Consider the following 21905-nt stretch of genomic DNA (forward strand, 5'->3'; position numbering starts at 1 on the left):
GGGGTTTAATCAATGCCCAGGGAGGAACTACAAACTAATCTTCCACATCAATCTAATGCTGCATCTCCATCTTTTCTGTCAGTCTCTTGTCTCCTGTGATCAGGCGACATATGTTTCCTCACAGAAACAGGCTGTTGGCCAGATGATGTCAGTGTCCGTCTGTTGCTCCATTTACCTACCTATCATTCTACCCAGCTATCTGTCTGTCTGGGCAGGCGATAGGGAGTTTCACAGTCGGTGCTGCTGAATGGTCAGTGGTGCACAAGCACAAACACACACACATACCGGACACACACTCCACACCCGTCAACAGCAAAAGCCTTGAGGCTATGCAAGCGAGACGCAACCAAGCGGAATCCATCCATATATCTACATTCAGGTCAGCATCTGTGTATGTGTGTGTGTGTGCATGTGTGTGTGTGTGTGTGTGCATGTGTGTGTGTGTGTGCACGCGTGGGCCAGTGACACAACAATGCTTCCAATCTATAGCAAGGCCGTCTTCTCTCCCCTTCATTTCGCTTCTCATCTAAAGCAACAAACTAGGAGTTAAATGTTCATATTTTTCAATTCAAAATGTCATATTTTCCCAGCCTTGTGCATGATGATACTTATGACTTCCAAAATGAAACCAAATACATTTTCTAAAACATGCACAGAAACCACAACAGCACCTTATACTTCAAAACACAAAGTTGTTAATGGTTAGTCAGTTAACCACTGAGAATATCTCTGACTGATTACATGTGTCTATCGATGGGTTCATTTTGCTGCTCTCCAGTTTACTGCGCTGCGCACCCACTGTTGCCAACTCCTCAGTAAGAAAAGTAGCTATTGGCTGTCCTAAAAGTCGCTAGAACTCGCTAAATGACGTCATCGCCTAATTTGCATAATTGTCCATAGGCATGTAATTGTAATGGATGCTGTAGGAGAGAGGAATAACATCGTGGGAGAGACAAAAACTGAGTAAAAAAACACCCTGAATATGTTTAGAACTACAAATGAACCTTTTTTCAGTGATTTATATTAGACAAAGAAAATTTTACATTTACATCCCGCCCTGACTATAAACCAGGTTGGGATCAGAGCGATAGATCAGCCAGCGGCGGTTCCGCGCATGTGCGATTCACTTGCAGTCTGGACGTGGAGGGGTTAACGTCTCCTGCTCTGACTGCTGCTGGGAGGGAGGACTGGGCCGTCTGTGAGTGCTTTGGGGCGAGAGAGGAGCTCACGGCAGTATCCGCTGCCCGTTGAGAAGACTAAGAATGATACGTGCTCTCACAACAGAGTCTCCAGAAGTCTTCAATAACATCAGAAAAAGTCGCTAGATTTGTCGCTAGTCGCTTTTTTGAAAAAGAGTTGCTAGAGGGGTCTGAAAAGTCGCTAAATATAGCGACAAAGTCACTAAGTTGGCAACACTGTGCGCACCACCTGGGTCGGGTGGGAGCTATCTAGCAGCACTGCTCATTTGGCAGTTACTGCTGGTAATGGTCCCGACCCATGTGTACCGAATTTTGCCCAAATTGTTCTCCTCCTCCAAGTCAGTAAGTAAACAGCTTATTTTTAACCCACATAACCCCTTTAGTGCTTTTAACTATCACTGTTAGCTCTGGTAGCACAGTTAGCATTGTCAGCTAGTGGTACTAACATAGTTAACAATGCTAAAGGAGTTTTGTGGCTCAAAGTGAAGCTACCTGGGGGGAAACTGGAGGGAGCCGCCATGTTTCTGCAGCAATGCCATTCCACCAACATGGGTTGGGAATTTTGACAGTGTTACCAGCAGTAGTAGTCGAATGAGTGGTTCCGCTAGCTAGTTCGCACCTGATTCAGGCTGTGTGAAGTGCAGAGTGGCCAAGGCTAACGTTAGCTTACCAGTGGAGGGTGGGCAGAGGGCCCTATGTTTCAACATGTTAACACAGCTAGCAAGCTGCTTTTTAGCAAAGCCAACATTAAAATTTCAAGCACCTCTTGTATAACATATCGCTTTGCATTTTTCCTAGAAATCTGGTGCCTGTCAGTGGGTGTTGGGCTATCGAAAGCAATATTAACAGAAACTTACATCCCTAGTTGTAATATCAAACTGGTGTCTATTTCCCTGCATTTCTCCATAGACACAATAACAGTGTAATGTGAGCAGAAGAGGCAGAGAGTTGCTGTGTGTAGCAGAAACTATAATGAAGTCCATTATACTGACCTCATCACACTAACAACAACAGAACACCAACTGGCAGGAGACCAACAATGTTGATGCTCATTTCATGTAACAGGGCTGTTCAATTACAACAGTATTTTCCAGTTTTAAACAAAAGACTGTGTTGTGGATGTGTATGGATCACTTTTAAATGGATGTGTGTTTTTCATGGCTATCTATGAGTGTTGCTGCTGTCTCTGCATGCGTCAAGCTCAAGAAAACATCTAGTGACAAAATCTATCACCTTCACATCTCAGGGAGTGTCGTTATCCTGTTACAAATGGCTCCCAGAGCGGCTGGCGTGTCAGGGATGAGAAATTTCACACGCTGTGGCATGCAAGCGCTTCAGTGTGAATTGTCACGGAAGCCTCTCTTCCATTTTTACATCACTGTCTGGCATTGGCAATGGCACTAAAAGTGAAAATCCACTGGGAAACATAACCCTGTGGGAGGTCAGTTTTATGATCCCTGCATAGTTTGACCAGGATTTATGAGTAGTGGCGCTCCTCTAGGAAAGTACAGAACTAGACAGACAAGGTGTCATCACACTGAACCTGCAGGCGAGTTTTGAGAGTTTCAAGTGATTTTGATGTGTGGACATTTTCTTTTTCTTTAACTGGTATTTCAATGAAATATGAAAACTAAAAAAAAAAAACATGTTTGTCTAAAAACTCAGCTGTCAGTGGAATATCTGGAGTAAATAGAAAGAAGCTCAGCTCAGCTGTGTGGTTATAAGCACCATAGATATGGGTTAGAGGGACCCTGCCACACCTACTATTAGGTTTAGAAGGCCATTATCAGGCCATGAAATAGCTGTTATCCTTTACTTTTATGCAGCGACATCTTGTAACTGCAATAACTATGACAGGAACAGAGGTGCAAGTCAAGTCACGTAGTGTTAAGATCAAGAAAGTCTGTGTCAGGAAGGAAAATGGAGTGCACTTGTATTGCACTTTTCTAGTCTTCTGACCACTCAAAGTGCTTTTTTTTACTCTACATATCACATTTACCCATTCACACACACAGTCACACACTACTGGCTACCATACATGGTGCCACCTGTTACTCAGTCCTGATGGAACAGCCATCGGGAGCAATTTGAGGTTCGGTAACTTGCCTAAGGTTACATCAACACCCGGGCCGGAGAAGCTGAGGAAGAACTGCCGATGTTCCGATTACTGGAAAACCCATTCTACCTCTGAGCCACAGCCCCACAAAGGGGAGAAAGGGTAGCAGGTGGGTCAAAGAAACAGGACTTTCACTCAGGAGAGCAGGGTTTGTATCCCTCGTGAAACCAAAGTCAAAGTTGATTAACAGACGGTTATTCTAAGTGATTTACTGTTATATGATTTCCTATTCCTAACCACATAGTTTTTGCGTCTGAACCTAACAGATTTTTTTCACAATATCACAAATGCAAATGGCCATTTAAATGGCTGATAACAGCCTTTGAACCTAAGGCTACATCCACTTTAAAATGTTTTCATATTAAGACAGTATTTTAAAACAAAAACGACCTCCATATACACGTGTTTTAGCATAATTTCAGAAATAATCTCCATCCATACTAACCTGAAAACACATATCACATGACCATTCACAAGCACAGGGCGTACACATGCCGATGTAAACAGGAAGCAAGCTTCCTACTCTGCGGTTGGTTGCTTAGGTACATAAAATACTACAGAGATGGCACAAAGTAACACCAGAGAGTTTTTTGCTCGGACTGATGATGAAGTGGAGTTCTTACTTAAAGTTTCATGGGTATAAGATGGTCAAGGCATTTGAAAACCAGTTGGGAGTTGATATAAAACAAATGTGGCTATGTAGCTATGTAGACCTTGTGACTAATAAGACTCAATCTGTAAATGCACTTAGGTGTCTCCGTTATAGTTTCCCTAAGCCTTTGTGTCTGCCTGTCCAGACCAAATACTAACCTTGGAGGTTTGAAGGTAACACGAGGTCAGCAGTGTTCTCAAAAGTCTCTGTTTTAGGGGTTCCAAATGCCAGGGTAGTGTGGACGCTAGGTGAAAAGGTAGCAATAGTTATTTGTTTTAACACAAAAACCTATTAGTGTGAATGTAGCCTAATAGTAGGTGTGGCAGGCCCCTTATAATCCCGTATCTATGAGGCTTAAGACCGCAGATAACAGCCGTTTAAAAGGCTGCTAACATTCAAATTGGGTGCAGCATTTTACAATGACGATAGGGATAAATTTTGCTGTGCACATTACAGCATACAGTATGTGTATAAATCAACAAGTACAATTCACAAAAGATGTCTATTTTTTGTCTTGAAATAATTAAAATAGAATAAAAATCCTCAGCAGATGAGATTCTTCTACAAAGAAAAAAAAATCTATCTCTCCATAGAGCCTCTTCACCACAGTAAGAGAGAACTGATTATTTAAATGTAAGATATGCATTTAAATCAGCTATTTAATTTGAACTGACATTACTGGTGGACATTTAAATTGTGTTATTATCAACCGGAAACCATTTCAACTACTTCTAATTTCACAATCTTCATTCCTATATCCATTTAGCCATAACTTTGAATCCAGCAATTAATCTAGAGTATTCTTAAACTTCATATAAGCAATTGGACTGAAAGAACTGAGATTCATTTCTTTTAATTTCTTTTAAGTTCTTTTATAATGATATACACCACGTAATTCATTACCCCCAGCCCTGATCAAATGATAATACTGATTACCATACACAAAGAGATACTGTAGACTATATGCTACACCACAGCATCAAATATAAATATCAGACTGCCCCGAGATACGCACACGTATTATTTCCAGCTGACATACTACACCTGCTTTCTCTCCCTCTGCCTTTTCCTCCTCTCTTCGTGTTCTTTGATGCCTCTCCCTCTCAACTCTCCCTCTTTATCACTTTCTCTTCCTCTGTCTGAGAGATGATTACCTCCACAAAGGCAGTGGGAATTAAAGGAGTGATAGACAGAGCACAGAAGAAGAAAAATGAAGCGAGAGAACAGCGCGTCTATGTCCAACTAAAACAGTGCATTAAGTCCAGGTGGGCAGCCGAGTGGAGGTAACACTGCATTTAGCACCCTGGCTGGGGGGGCTTCTGGATGACTGTCGCAGGTGCAGATCTGTGCAAATGTGGGGAGATCTGACAAGCGTGGGGACAGGCATGTAGAAAAAAAAAAAAGGATCTCGGTGCACAGGTGTAAGTCGAACCCTTCCTATCTCACGCATGCATGCACAGCGAGGGCACAGCCTCACGCACACACACATATTTACACACAAACTCCTCTCGCATATTTCTCATGGCTCCATCGGAGCTAATAAATAATGTAAACACACTTTTTTTCACTTGCTTACTTTTCCCATCTCTGCCCCTCTGTGTTTCTCGCTTTCAACCAACGCAAACACGCTGTTCTGTCTCCCTCTCCCTCCCACTGAACATATGACCCCCACCACCACACAAACACACACACTTACAGACACACACACACACACACACACACACACACACACACACACACACACACACAAAGTCACTCTTCACAGGAACAATCTGTCCCGTTAATGTGAGGTCGCAGCAGACCGTTTTTCCACTTATCAGCTCTATGGATTTAAATAAAGCCCTATCACTGATACACTGTTGCCTAGAAACACAATAGGATGCATCAATAATAGGATTTACCCAGAAGCCTACAAGACCCCTTTAGATCTGAGTTGTGTTGCCCCCTTTGTGCGGTTGCAGATTTTCCTTCCACTGTTGCCCGTGTGCCGCCGTATTGTGCTGTAAAGAGATTGTAAGGGATATTCCATGCCATTTCTTTGTGTTTGCATCCCACTATTATTATCTTATTTGCCAGAAGTCTAGGTTATTTTTGTAGTTCAATTTTAAAAGGCTTTTAAGGCTTTTCGATTTTAATGGGACAAAATGGTCCAAATGGATAATGTCTGGAGGTGACGGGTGCTTTGTTTTGTTTTTCAATCGTGGCAGCCATACCTTGGCTTATTTCTGACAGTTTTCTTCAAATTCTTCTCTTACTTTCTCCTCTGGTCTCAGCTGATGCACGAACTCCGATGGCATTTAGAGGAAGAGCACCCATGACCTCAGTGCCTCAGTGCAGGCGTGTCTTATGTAACAACAGCCCCCTCTGGGCATGAGGCATTTCCTGGCACCAGTGATAAAAGATTAATGCCTATTCTAACACTACTCACAGTGCTTTCTTCCATAAGAACTCTTATGAAGTCAAAGCATACAGTACGAGAGGACACAAGACGCGGAGACGAGCCTGATGTAACAGCAAAATAGGGACATACAGTATTATTACTGCATGTATGCAGTATTATAACTCAGCTTTAACCTAGTGAACAACATAGATAGTACATGAGGTTAGCGTTTAAAGGAGGCTGCCTCAAATGTTTTGCCTGTTTTACTAAAACCCATCCAGATCCAGTTTAATTATAATAACACTTCTAAAATTATCAGAAACGGCAGATGGTGCTGCCAAATGTGTAAATTTTTCTATTAAATTTAAAAATTAATGCATTAAGGTTCTGTAGGTCACTGTTTAGATGTAACAATTCCTCATTTTAAGGCCAGAAAAAACACTCTATTTTGATTATTATTGGCATCAGAGTGGTATTAGTAATAGTAGAGGCACTCCTGCTAGTACTGAATATGTGTTGAAGTCTATATTCATAGCCACTTAGTGAGCTACTTTATCACAATTTCCCTTTCATTACCAGATCATCATTGTTTGTATGGAAGTGTTCCTGCCTGTTTTATAAGACTAAATGAATAAATCATGGAATAAATTCACGCTGCTCTGTCAGAGGTAATGAGATACGGTAGGCTACATATTAGCATGAGAAGATAATCATCTGTGCGCCTCTGATATCTGCCTCTCTGTTGGTTTTCTGCCCAGATACAGGAGTGGCAAATGGGAACATGGCAGGATGCCTGCTAAAACATTATAATGGGAATGCAGTTTCCCTTAATGGTTTTTGTGGTGATTCAGATTGTATTCATGTGACCCTGACCAACCCTGTTAATATTAATTGTGGGAAAACCCACTAAGAATCTACTGTGTCTGTCTTTTTCAATTAACAAATAGCTAATAATTAACACTGATACCACTGCTAGTGATGCTGTGATACTATTACTAATGCTACTGTTGTGTCTTCTGCTATTATCTCTACAACTACTAACAGTGTTACTACTACCATTACTGTATGACCATTACTCTGCTCATAAACACTACAGTTGGAGCCTGTCCTGCTCAAAGGAAATATGTATTGTATGATATCTACAAAAAACTGTAGACTCTACTACACCTGGACAGTTTTTTTTCATTCAGTTAAGCTAGTTATTTGATGCTTTAAAAAGGGGGTTCATTGAGATATTATTTGACAGCTGTGTGTATCAATCAGTGTGCTCGCAATCAATGATGCTGCTCGTGATTGGTTGTCAGTTGGGTGTATGGGCGGACACTCAATAGAGCTGCTCTACTTCCTATTGCTACTGCACAGACTCTGGCTAAAAATGACATCACCAGTGCAAGATATCAGCGGCCGTATCAGGGATATTTTGTACAGTTGGAGGAAATGGAGAAGTGTCGTCCATCTTTGTATACAGTCTATGGTGGAGACCAAAACCAAGCTAAAAGGAGAATCAGTATTGAACTTACATTTGTCTGATGGTCTAGTGTTAGGATTTAATGACATCTGGTGGTAAAGTTGTGGATTGCAACCAAGTAAAACTTCTCTCGTGTGCCAAATGTGGAGTATTGGAATGGCCGACACAAAAAGCGAATGGCCCTTTCTAGAACGAGTGGTTTGTCTGTTCTGTGCTATAGAAATGATATGGCGGACTCTATGAAAGAAGACCCGCTTCGTATGTAGATAGAGATGACTTATTCTAAGGTAGAGTCCTGCATTGGGTCGGGTACCTGTGAGTACCCAGTTGGTGACCCACAAAAAAAGGTAATTCGGTGGTATTTTGTCTTAATTTTATTTCCGGGTTTAGTTCAGGGTGAAAAATAAGGATGGTAATATATATTAAAATGAGAAGAAGAAGAAGAATTTAATTTAATATTTAACGTGTTTTGTCTCTCTGTTTTATGCCAACCGTACTTCATTCAGGTGCATTTCTAACAGGCACATCAACTGTGGAGATGTGTTGCTCAATCTTATGAGAATAAGTAAAAAATATTCATTTACATTGGATTTTCTGTATTATCTCAGTTTCAAAATATCTTATCTTCACTTGTCATGAATACAGTACAAAGTTTTAGCTTTTCTTAGGATTCAACAAACATCAGTACGTGTTAACAACTAGTATAATGACTTCAGCAGCTTTCTGTGTGTCTAATCCATTCTGTTCTGGGACACTTTCTCCTGTTCTCCTCTGTTGAACTCAACACACTGTACTCTATCCAATATTTGTAGCTGCTACACATCCACTGCTTAATCGAACTCCAGTCAGATCTACTCTGAGGTATATGCTCCATGTGCTGTGTGTGCTGAGTTTGTGTGTGGCGAGCACTTACAAATGAGTGCGGCTGCTCAAGCATACAGTATGTGTGTAATCCATCAAGTGAAAGTGAGTCAGTGGAGTCTCACCTTGACATAGAGCTGCTGGAACTCCTCCAGGTTCAGGCGGCCGGTGGGACAGTCCTTCAGGAAACCCTTGTACCACTGCTTCAGCTCATGTTCGTTAAACTCTGTGTTCTTCACCAGGTCTTCCATCACTTCAGGGGTCAGCTTGCTGTTCTGTTTCCCCATTTTGCCTGTGAGAAGGGCACACACAAACACACAAGCAGACACATACACAAGCATTCAGAATTAATGGTCTTAGGCACCTCTCAGTTAACAGAGAACACAAAAATATGCCTCTCAATAAAGTACATGTAATGAACTTAGAAGTCTAGAGGGCGTTTGAAAGAGTGATTTATCAAGGCTGGAAACAGAGATTTCCGGAGAACTGAGAAAGTGCAAACCAAAGCTTTGTCTAAAAATAAGCTATAAAACAAATGGAGTGCAATACAAGGCACAGGAATAGTGTCACATGTTGGGAATTAGTCCTCTACTGTTTCTTTTTCTGGAGTAATAGGGTCAGTTTGTAAGACATGCAACTTTTCTTTTCAGAATTCTTTGATCAGCTGCGTGTCCCAGTTTTGTTTGTTGCTGTTTCATTTTTAGAGGAGGTTTTTGCATCGCAATAATGAGCTGTACAAAAATGGCTTGAGGGGAAAAAAAACCCCTACTTAATCCATTAAAATTACATTTTTTGAGAAAGATGTTTCCTGCCCTTCCTTAGCTCCAGCCTATTAAAATGTTATTTTTTCCAAAAGGTTTTTAGATTTTTCTTCTTCTAACCTTTGGCAATTTGCTTTCCAAAAGGGGAGTATCTCACTTTCAAATGAAACTCTCTGGATTTTGGAAAGGGTAATAATGACATCTTAAAGTAGTTGGCCCTCTGTGACATTTTAGAAAAACTAAAGTGTGTTTTGGTGTTTAATGTTCACCACTGCAGCTGTCTGAACCCAGCTGCCTCTGAGCAGAGCTAGCTGATGTATCCACACAGTGCTGATGCTGCCACTTTATGGCCTTGATTAGTTCATTAACCAACCCGTAATTATCATAATTTGCAAAAGATGGTTAGAGTTTTGGAACATTTCTACTATTACTCTCTGCTGAGATGTTTCATTAGACCTCTTTAGCTCTGTAAAGACTGAGAGAGATACGGGGGGGCAACAGTGTGTGCGGTGCCAATCTGTCCCTGCGTGCACGGAGAGGAGACTCAGGCAAGCATCCAAGAGGTGCTGCAGTCATATACTGAGGCCCGCCATGCTGCACTGTTTTTATCAAAGCACCATCTAAGGGTACTTCAAAGCAGCAATTTTTTGAGAGCATACTACAAGATTGACTGGCAATGCAGAGATGCAAAGCTCACCTGGGACAGATAATGCATCCATTTGCTGCCTTTGTTGAATGCCAACGTTACATTATTGCTATGTGGTAATAACACTGCGAGCGGGGACTGTTTTTCAAACTCCCTTTATGGTGCTTTCAAAGAAGCTCAAACGCCCAACTCTTAAGTTTGCTGCTAAACAGCAACCTTAATAGAGAAGCGAAGGTCTTGCTCATTCGTTGGCCTCTTGGCTGATAAAAAGACCAGGAGTCACTGGATGAGATGCATCAGGTAGGATAATGTTACATATGTGTGTGGAATAACGCGTAGAAAGGTTACCTAGTGGGCTTTGGCGGTATCACTATATTAGGGCACACATGCTTATTAAGAAATCTGGACCGTATGATTTTCAATACCGTCAAAAATACAGACGCTCATTTTTCTATTAAACTCATATGGAGATACTGCATTTTGGATGTACTGTATGTGGTGCACATCACTCACCACCAGAGGTCAGTCTCTACTCGTGATCAGGAAACTGAGCTGACAAACATGGGGACTGCAAGTGGTGGGGGTAATGTTACGGGACTGTAAACTGCCAGCCAGCAATGACAGAACACAAGGAAAAACAGCATATTTTCACATTTAACTCTGTGAATTAAGGGTTTATTTCAAACAAACCAGAGCTGCTGATTGTTGGAACCGTGGACTAACTAATTTAACAACATGACAATTTTGGTGAGTTTTATTTTGTTTCTGCGAGTTTGATTGAACAGTGTATTACGATGAGTTAACAAGGCAACTGAGCTAGTTAGCTAGCTAGTTAGTTCGGTGAAAGAGAGAAAGTAAAATTCAGCAGTATAGTACAGTAAAGTACAGTGTACACTTGTTTAACATGGAAAACAGGTGCAAGAATAATACCTTTCCTTATATTTTGTTAATTTATTATGTATTTATTAGGATGAAAATGCTAAGAGAGCTTTCGGAACATATACCGCAGTGAAATTTCAGGAAGATATGAAAAAATAGATACCGCCAAATCCTATTACCTGGCTAGCTATCTAGCTGATGTAGGTATGTATATTGTGTGAGACGAGAGATATCATTCACTGAGCCATTTCACACTAAATTAAATATAACTACGACAAACTGTGACTTTCTTGACTTGCATTATTATGTTTAAAATTGACAAACATCATATGTGTGATTCATGGCACAATTCAAATGGGATCAAAAAATTATTTGTCCCTAGCTGTTGACTGTGAGGTCCCATGGGGGACACTGGAAGGTGAGGGACTTTACCTCGTTTTTTTTTTTTAAAGCTTTAAAGTTTGTACATTGTTAATTTTTAGGGCTTGATTGTGTCACAGTTACAACCACACATGGCTCAGGAATGTACCGCATTTCAGCAGCCAACTGTCATACCCCAGATATCGGATTGTCTTGAACACACCATCAAGGTAAGTTTCCAAAATGCTCCCTGCTTGGAGCTACATTACTACAGTTCAATTACAATTACTCAATAAAAATAAGTGGTTGAGTGGTCTTCTGCAATGGATTATCTTAAATGAGTCTGCAAGTTTATGTTAATACTGTAGTAAAATAAATGGAAACCAAAAGTTCTATGCAAGGAAGGATATCACAACATATAGCATGCTTTGCACATTGATAAGTATTGAAGAAAATGCAATACCACTGATATTGTGCTTTAAAGGACCAGTTCAATATTGTGGCAAATACCCTTATTCTCTTTCTTTTTAAAAGTTAGTAGGGGAGATCAATACCACTCCCAGACAGGAGAGTCATATCAATCTAACTCTTGGCAAGAGCCCAAATAAGTGTATTTCCCAGAATGCAGAGCTATTTGTTTAAGCCTTCATCTGGATTGCATTGGGCAGGGAATAGAGTTTGTATTGTTTTATTATACAGAGAGATGTGAATGTCCTTTTTTATACAGGCCTCAATATACACAGGGGTCAAATTATTTTAGGAAGTTGTGAAATGGAGGAGTGAGGAAGGTCTGTGCGCGCGTGTGTGCGTGTGTGTGTGGTGGGCGTAAGGAAATCTCAGCTGATCTAATCTGGGTGTCTACATTGCTGACAGAGAGGAAGAACAGCGAAGAGAGTGACACATCGATCAGAAAAGTTATCCTTTGCGGACTGAGGAAAAAAAATGAAAATAAACAATTCGTCATTTCACAAAGACCCCTTAAAACCTTCCCAGACAGCACAGACAGTTCCTGCACCACAATTTGGAAACCATTTGTCTAAGGAAGATAGATAGACTTTGCCCTGAAATCCAATATTGAAAATTGCTTTCAGCCAGGCTCAGCACGACCCAAGTTCACCAAGGAACTCAGGATTCATAATAACTGAAATTCAAGTTATGACTAATCATGCTTTCACACTGCCCTGCCTGTAAACGATAATACAAAAGATAAATTAATTTATTGCAAATGAAATCATTGTAAGTATGACGAAGGCTGCATTGTTCATATGGGAATAGGGTATGAAGCTAGTTATAATTAGATAATGGTAAAAAGAAAATGTAATCTACTTAATCAGTGAAACATTTCAACAATTTCATTAAAGGACGAAACAATCCCATTAAGTCTAATAGGTGTATGGAGACAGGGATGAGAATCCACACTTCCACAACCATCAACACATACACTATATCAGTGTTGTAGTACTCGAGAAAGGTCCTCTACTTTTTAAAGGTCTCAGTCTCATTGCGGACTCAGCTGCATTTTAATTTGGTCTTGTCTGGGTCTCAGACAAAGAGGACCCAGGATTTTATTTCTAAATCAGTCAAGACTAAAACTACGGGGATATCTCTAAGTTACCTGTGACAAAACAAGGGTGGTGAATAAAGACGTTGAGGTTGAGTTCACCTCCACAGAGTCGGTTCATATTTGTTTGCTCAAACAAAAGCAGAGGAATATTTCGACATTAAATTCACCTCTGCAATGCCTTTTGATTATTTTATCAAAACTTTGCTCATGGTACACTTGTACATACACACCTAGATAGAGTATGGCAATTAAAGTAATGAGTAAAGAGGAATCTTCATTTTATTTGTGTGGGTGTTTTATGGGAAACTTTCAGATTAGTATCAGGAGTGCTGGTTTGTAAGTTTCACATTTTATGGTAATGCAGTGTGGAACTCGCACTGGTCTGGTCTTGACTCGATGTCAGCCACTCAAAGTCTTAATCTTCTCTCTGTCTCCATACACTCTGGTCTTGGTCATGATTGGTCTTGGTTTAGGTGGTCAAAATCTGTTCATCCAATGACAAAAAAGACATGACAATAAAATCATCCAAGAGATGCTCTCTCAGCTGAGGCCAATAAGGTGCCTCGACATGGCTGAGTCTCACTTAAAAATATCACTTCTGGCGCACCCTTGATGAAACAATGGGGATAAGCAGCATTTTAAAATCACCTGCATTTGTGCAAATTAAGGTACTATTCTTTTGCTGCCAGGAAAATAACAATGTCTCAGCTTAGCAAGCCTTGGTTACTAAACTGAGACATCACATACTGTGGAAATCATGAACTCAGATAAAAGTTAAACGTCATTAATTGAGGTGAGACCGGATCATTTCATCCCATTCATTCAGACATTTCCCTTACATTTGCTGCGCTGGACTGGTAGGCCATCTAACACTATGACTTATGTGTGAGGAGGTAATACTGGTAGTTATCACACAGATTATTCAATATGAGCACACAAAAATGTTCAGATAAAAAACCCTGCATCTCTCTAATAGGAGCTTTTCAGGAGCATAGAAATACAGCCTTGTGTTAATGTGATCCACTGGGCATTCTAAGTGCATTCAGTTGCTTCTGAAAAGGAGAGGAAGTAGTACAATTTTCTCATTCATAACTGACCTTGTGATTCTTAAACTGCAAATTCAATGTGAAAATCAACAAAATTGATTTTTGGAGATTTTCAAGGGTGAGTGAAATTATTCAGCAGCAGTGGATCAGCACATCAGTAAAACTGCTGCAAGACAAAAAGGTACAATAAAATCCCTTTTTAAAAAACAGTCTTCTTCCCTCTATAACACAAACACAGTCTGATTCGTCTAGAATTTGTCAGAATGTCTCTTTAATATGTGAATACAATGCAGCAACCATAATTGAAGGGACAAAAATATTGGCACGCCCTATCAAAATGTGCTTCTAAATATAGATAACAATTTTTGCAGTCTGTTTTTTTTTCTGCTTCCTGGTAATTTTACTTTTTAGAAGGGTTGCATACTGGTATCCCAGTTTTCCCACATTTATTTATTTGTGGCAGCCAGCCACGATTCAAACATCTGCTGCCATGTTTTGATTTTCTATTTATAGGAGCTGGACCATTCATTTGGAGCATTGTTGTAATATATATTAGGGCTGCCCCAACTCCTTTGGGGCCATTAGTTGACTAGTCGCCCACATGTTTACAATATCAATTCAATTATTAAAGGCGCTGTATGTAAGAATGTGGCGAAAACGGTTACTGCACTCAAATTCAAAAATACTGCCGCGAGTCATGTCCGCCCCCCCCCCTCCCCTACAGATTCGAGACTGATTTGTTTGCCCACGGGCGACTGCCATGGCAGGGCAGTGTCACCGTGTCCTTGATCTTCGGTTTTCCAGCGGACCGTTAAAGCAAGTCCGGCTTCTCTGCTGCTAACGCTGCTGCCGGGATACAGCTGAGGAGGAGCCGGCTGCTAATGCTATGTACCGGGACACTACTAATGCTGCTTGCCGTGCTGCTGTAGCTCAGTCGTAACTGTAACTGATGCTGAGACTCTACTGACTGTGTGACTGGTAGAAGGTGGTGGGTGCCGCAACAGGCCAAAACACAAATTCAAAACATAAACATGATTTGCGGACCGTAAAAATGTTTTTTAAATGCGAATATTCTGGCTGTACTATTGTTGTCGGTGAGATCAGTATGTTATATGAACATTATTCCTTAGTCTCTGTGACATATTAGGAAGATTTTATGACTATTTGCTTTAGATTTCTTACATATAGCTCCTTTAAATGATATATTTTGGGCGGGGCAACACAATGGTTTTAGTTCAAGGTGTGAGAAAGAACAGTATCAGTAACATTGTTAACACTGTGCTACATTACAGAGAAATACAAAACCGTACTAATGAACCTATCTACAAGTGCACGTCACACACTGAGCGAGCCGCCTGTTAATGACGCTGTCGGCAAAGCAGTAATGATTGTGCTAAGTGGCTAATGGGCATGTAGCTACTTACACGTTTCAGATGATACATCATGTTTGTAGTCGACGAATGAAGTTTACATATCGCCTTGGGTTCGTCCTTCACCTTCTCAAAATGATCCCACACTTTGGATTTCCTGCCCGACATAACTTAACTAGCCCGTGTAGTAAGTGCAGGTACCAGCCCTGTAGATTAACATGACTCCTGTCTGACTGCTGAGCATGGCCACTTCCTGTGTCTGTCCTTTCCAATTAAATACCCACATGGTCCAGACATATAGTTTTTGATTCATTTTGACAAGATGCAGCTCCTGGCAGAGTTTTTTTTTTCTGTGACTTAGTGACCAATGAAATCTTGCAGACAAACTCTTTCTGGTTGACTAATGTTTGGTTGACTATTAGGGGGCAGCCCTAATATATATACCATTAGGATATTGATTGCGCCACACTTTCAAAGTGCAGAGCATACTCTGGGCACAGATGGAGCAGCAGAATGACAGGCGCAGTGAAGGTGAAAATTACCAGTTTACTGCATTGGGTCTAAAAGTTCCCTTGCAGCAGTTGCTCCTCTCAGTCATCAATCTGATTTGATCAGCTCTGATCGGATTTACTGATGAAATCTCCACCCCCGGACTCCAAACTCTACAAACTGCTGCTGAGGGAAAAAAATGAACTCATGGAGAGTTCTGCCTGCGCTGCGTTCATGGACGTGCAAAGTTAGCTGTAACTACAGTAAAGGCAACAATAACAGCACATTTCTTACAAAAAAAAAATACCAACACCACAAAAGATTCCATAGGAGATTTCACTGATTCAAGTTTTCAGGCATCCAAAAACAGCAAACATTTTTGATGAATTGGATTAAAGGGGAGCCCCGTTTAACAACAACAAAACCATTTCAAAATATCCTTTCACAAACTCACACGATTAGTGCAGTATAATCCAAGACTCATTTATCCAGTCGTACCCTCAGTACTTCCCAAACACATGCATAATCGCTACGACCTTACTGTTGACAGCACTTTTGCATACAAATAGCGTGCACAGACAAGTGCTGTGTTTGAAGTCTGCTCGCAAATTCTACTAGCGTCAGTCAAATGCATGTGCATGCCCAAATTCAAGGTAACACAAAATGAGTAACTGATAAACAAATGGTCATTTTGTGGGTAAGGTATTCCTTCAAAGGCAAACAAGCATGCACTGACCCAATTACTGTACGGTATATTACAGTAGAAGATGACGTCTGCAGCAGTCGTGATGAACATGCGATTATGGGTGAAACAATACTGTCTGACAACTAAAACCTAGCCTCTTCCTCATCTTCTTCTATGTTTAGAGATCAAAAACAACCCCTGATAAATGCGAGCAGTCTCTCTGTGCTGCGGTGAAAGTGAGGAGTCAGTGCACTCTGACAGCAAGTTGCAAACACTTTTCTGTTACAATATGGGCTGTCAGACAAGATGGGCTGAGCCTGAAGACAGCAGCTGCAGCAATAGACAGATGTGTCCTAGGAGAGATGTGTGCACAACACGCACGGCGACCTCACCATTATGTCACTGTGTAGGTGTGTGTGCGTTTGACTGCTTGTCTAATAGAAAGATAAACACATTTGTATTTAAACAGCATGTATGATGTGAATTAATGCATGTGTACATTTGTTTATAGTATGTTTGTGAATTTGCATGCATGTTGCATCCCAGGATTACAGAAGTCATTAAGAATTAAGCTTAAGTGTTGAATCTCAAGGCATCACAAGCACATTATGAGCATACTGTCAACATACATTACGCTGCAGTACACACATTATAGAAAACCTATGGGAATCAATACCCATCTGTTGAAAGATACAAACTTCGGGTGCAGGACTAAATGTTCATTCACTCCTAATATGTGCTTACAATAGCTCACTGCATCACAATACGAGTGTTACTCATGACTCTGTCGTCCTTCATTCATGCAACAAGCAGCAGAGCTGATTCTGCATCTGTATTGTGTCCGTGTGTTGCCGGTGGCCCAGCTTTACGTCACACTTTGAGCTATTTCTTCATATCACACAGTATTATACCTGGGTCTCATCAATAAAAGTAGCTTATACGATAAGATGCAATTACTTTACTCCTTGTGAATGAACGTATCTTCAGTGTTGAATTTATGGTGTTCAAAATGGTAAACTAACACATATGTTAATACCACCCCCTCAGCTCATTTTACATAAAATCTGCAACTGCACTACCTTTAACGTGACGCGAGTGACAACATGGTATAGTGGAGCACTTTCAAAACATCATCTTCCTATGCATATACTTTTGAAAGACCTTCATTCTGTGTCTGTTTTCACAGTTCTGAGTTATTTGATTGTCACAAAGAAAATACACATTCAACTGCAGTTTTGCCGTGTACCAGGAATGTATGCTCTGTCATCCATACTTTTCATTCTCATATCAACACCTCCAGTCAATTTTCAGTGCCATGTATGAGCCTCGTGACTGTTTCATCTATCATGTTAATGTTCACCATCAATCTTGCACTGCAATAATAAATGAGAAACTATCTTTAAATGTTAGATAACTGGAAAAAATTTCTCCACTCAGCAATCGCTTGATAGTCAGCAGTCTGCAAATGTGATAATGATGAAATTCCTTCTGCATTCTCCAGCTCACTCAGTTACATTTTCACTGTCTCTCTTACAGATGAACACAGGAGAAAAGTGCATTAGCAGCAAAATATGAAGGAAGAAAAGAGCCGCAGTAAAAAGGATAAATCCGAGAAAATAATCATGGTGTGATGTGAGACAGATTCAGAAGCGTGACACTCTTGTTAGCACATAACACTGAACACACCCCACCCCCTTGTTAGCTCTTAATTCTATGCACGGTAATGGTTTTCACCAGTTACTCACATCTTCAAGAAAAAAAACAGAGAGCACGGTGCATAATCTGCAAATGTCAGTGCTTTATTTTAGCTGGAGAAATGAGAGGGGCCGAGTCTGGGACAAAACACTGTGGGTCAGTCTGCAGTGCAATGCAGAGCAGAGCACCATGCTGACTCCAAACCTGAGTCATTACCCTTTGTCTTCTAGTCCACTGGGGCCTCATCAGAGCCAGAAAGGAAATAAATCATAGCTGTAGTTACACATCAGCAAACAGGTGTGGACTGACACAGATTTTACAGTCCTGTAACAACCAGCAGACCTGCCCCCGAGCCAGGCGGTGCAAGCTAATATGAAACACTGTCCCTTTGCCATTATTTGCCAACAGGGGATGACCTTGAGAGGGAGGCAGAGCCCTAGCCAAGAGAGGCGACACAAGATGGGAACAATGCAGTTTATGGGTTTGATTTGGGTGAATCTGGTAGATTTCTCTGTAATCCTACTGCTCTTATTGAATCGATGTGTGTGTGTTTGAGTGTGTGTGTGTGTGTGTGTGTGTGTGTGTGTGTGTGCGTGTGTGTGCAGAAGAGGAGAGGGTATTGGATGTGGTCATGCCTGCATTGATTTGCAAAAAGTAGCCTCATTGTGAGGATGATGTGGGCTAAGGAGACACACCACACCCCCACCTTCATCCTGCACACACACACACACACACACACACACACACACACACCCTTTCAACATCAGCACCAGTGCCAAAACTACATCAGAGTACATCACACCACATCGTGCCACGTCGTGCAAAGCACAGACATCCCACGCAAAGTCACAATTATAGTCGTCAAAATTCACACTGTCTGCAATAATCGGGAAGACTGCATTAAACCAGCCGTCACCAATGCCAATTTGTCTCTGTCTTTACACTTTTGCTGTTGAATCTAAAGCCTGGTATGTGTGTGAGTGTGTGTGTTTGTGTAGGCAGTCAGAGTAAATCCTAGCAAGGAACAACCATGTTTATCTAATGCTGACAAGTGGCGGGTTTACGTACAAAGCGTGCAAGAAGGATCAGGAATCGTTGCAGCAGCTACTGAGACTATACTGGTTAATTATATGTGTCGTTATTGTAATTTGTGTATCATTAATATGGATTCAACCCGCCAACAAATTCGCAAATTAGTCTTATGAAACCACAAGGATGACGCACCAGGCTGTGTCATGCAGGTCAATGTGCAAAAAACATGTAGTTTCCTGCATGCATTAAACAGATCTGTCAACCTGTCACATAGAGCATCCTTCCTACCTTGCGAGAGTGCAGAGTCAACGGGAGAAGTCCGGTGTGGTGTGTGGAGTGGTCCAAAAAACCTGCGAGGACGGAGAAAACAGGCGATTCAAAGGTCTGATACTGCTCTTCTGTCGAGCCACTAACCTCAGTAGCGTGATGTTTCTGTCGTTTTGTTTTACTCTGCTGCGTTTTTATTTTATTTTGTGCGGGAGAGAAGTCAGCCTCGACTGAAAGTAAGCGGTGCGGGTCCGTAGGATGATGCTGCTGAACACACACTGCTGCTGATGTACTGAGAGGAGGAGACAGATACTGAGAGGGGAAGAGAGGAGCAATGCGTGTCTGTCTCTCTCGCTCCCAGTGGCTGAGCATTGTAGCAGAATGTTGCGAAGAACGAGAATGAGAGCACCAAGACATAATGAATACAATTTTACATGTTCCACATTAAAATTAAGCTGTTTGTAGACTGACCTCACTGTGACTTACGGTGTTCGACACAGAGCCAACTAAGTATTTTTTAACTCGTTAAAGCTGAGACGCAAATCCACAGTCTGTTGACAGGAAACCAAGAGAACGTCAGTAGCATTAGCTAACGTTAGACCAGCGAGTAACCTAGCTAGGTATGCTAGCCTAAATGCTTAATTAATTTTGAAGGTGAGTAACTTGTGAGTAATTAGTAATTGCTGAAAAATACAAAAATACATCGTGTCTCAAATGTCAGCAAATTTCAATGCTTTTTGTTAATGAGTACAGAGAGTTTGCTTTTGCTATCTTTCACAACTGGAATACAAAGCTAGCTAACCGCTAGCTCATATTTGAGATTACTGTATAGCTTTTTCCTAACCGACCTCATCGTGCCTTCCAGCGCTAGAAACACAACTAAGTATTTCTCTATTCTGTTTAAGTTGAGACTTAACGTGCGTTAGCAAGCTAACGTGAAGGGAACTCCCCTGCTTTGTTCAACAGCTGTAGTTTGGCACCGCCTGCAGGCTAACAGGAACAGGACAGTGACGTTACCATTAGCTAACGTTAGCTAACAAGCGCGAGCACTTGACAAACCCAGTAAACTGGCTAAGTGTGCTAGTCTTAATGCTAAACTAATTTAAAGGTGAGTAACTTTGGAGAAACTAATAGCCAGATAAAGAAGTTGAATATTTTACAAGTTTAAAATGTAAGCAAATGTCAAAGTCAGTGTCTGAAATTAGCATTGAAGTGTAAAAGGTTTGCTTATGATATATTTTTCACTGGTAACACTAAGCTAGCAAATCGCTAGCTACATTGCTAACATTAATTTTTCAAAGTCTTTACATTTAACATACTGTAAGCAGCGAGGTGCCGGTTGAAGTTATAATAACTAGGTAATTATAGTGCAAAACTGTAAATTCATGCAATTCTGACATAGCAGGTAACATTGTTTTGTGTTTTAGCCATTTGTTATGTTGTTACGGTTAGCTCACTGGCCAAAGCCATCATGTAAATATAATATACCTAATAGATATGTGTATATACATATACATACATATATATATATATATATATATATATATATATATATATATATATATATATATTGTGAGGGGGAAAACGATGTAATATGTTTTGCAGGGTTTTTTCCATTTTCCATTTATTTTTGTTTGTGTAATAGAGGAACCTTTCCAAAAATGTCAAACTTATGACAGTATATTACTCTGTTAATTTCTAATGTAATGTAGCCTACATAATTAACTTATTATTATTTAAGCAAAATATTATATACATAAAAAGATTTGGCTTAAAAGACTACACTCCTTTTATATTTTTAACGATACTGATTGAAAAACATACTGTTCTACTGATGAAACTGGCAAAAACTATGAGATTATTTAGACATTTCAGTTGTTTTCCCATTTGCTCAGCAGACCCTGAGTTTTTTTTTCAAGTTTCTTTCTTTTCCCTACATTTTATTTCTTTCTGTGCAATTGAATTTATTTTGACATATTTTTACATTTTTACATTTAGTATTATGAAATATATTTTTCCATAACTTTCATGATGAAAATCTGGGATGTTCATATTCCATGTATTAAATGTATTCAATAAAGTTCTGGGGAAAATATATGTGTATATTTAAACTCTAGTTTGCTACAAAGCCTAGATATTGTTGGGTGTTGTTTTGGGTGTAATATTCTTTCATTTCCAATTATTATGTATTATTCAGTTACAATTTAAAACAGATAGCATAAGCAAACCTTTAAACACCATCCATCCATTTTTATGCGGCTTATCTGGAGCCAGGTCGTGGGGGCAGCAGGCTGAGCAAAGTACTCCAGACATCCCTCTCCGCAGCGTCTCCTAGGGAATCCCGAGGTGTTTCCTGGCCAGATGAGATGTATAATACCTCCACTGTGTTCTGGGTCAGAGTGTCCTACCAGTTGGATGTGCCAAGGAGGATCCTG

General features: G+C 40.5%; 1 protein-coding gene across 1 annotated transcript in view; it reads right to left on the reverse strand.

Annotated features, from left to right (window-relative positions):
• The window catches only part of vsnl1a (visinin-like 1a), a 49515-nt gene extending 29675 nt beyond the window's left edge, over positions 1-19840 (reverse strand). Inside the window, exons 1-2 of the mRNA XM_033649397.2 lie at positions 19492-19840; positions 8802-8968 (exon numbers count right to left, since the gene is read on the reverse strand). Coding sequence (XP_033505288.1) covers positions 8802-8963 — 162 coding nt within the window. The 5' untranslated portion in view covers positions 8964-8968; positions 19492-19840. The remainder of the gene's footprint in view (positions 1-8801; positions 8969-19491) is intronic.
• Between the last annotated feature and the right edge of the window lie 2065 nt (positions 19841-21905).

This window comes from Epinephelus lanceolatus, chromosome 13 (assembly GCF_041903045.1).
Source record: "Epinephelus lanceolatus isolate andai-2023 chromosome 13, ASM4190304v1, whole genome shotgun sequence".
NCBI lineage: Eukaryota > Metazoa > Chordata > Actinopteri > Perciformes > Serranidae > Epinephelus > Epinephelus lanceolatus.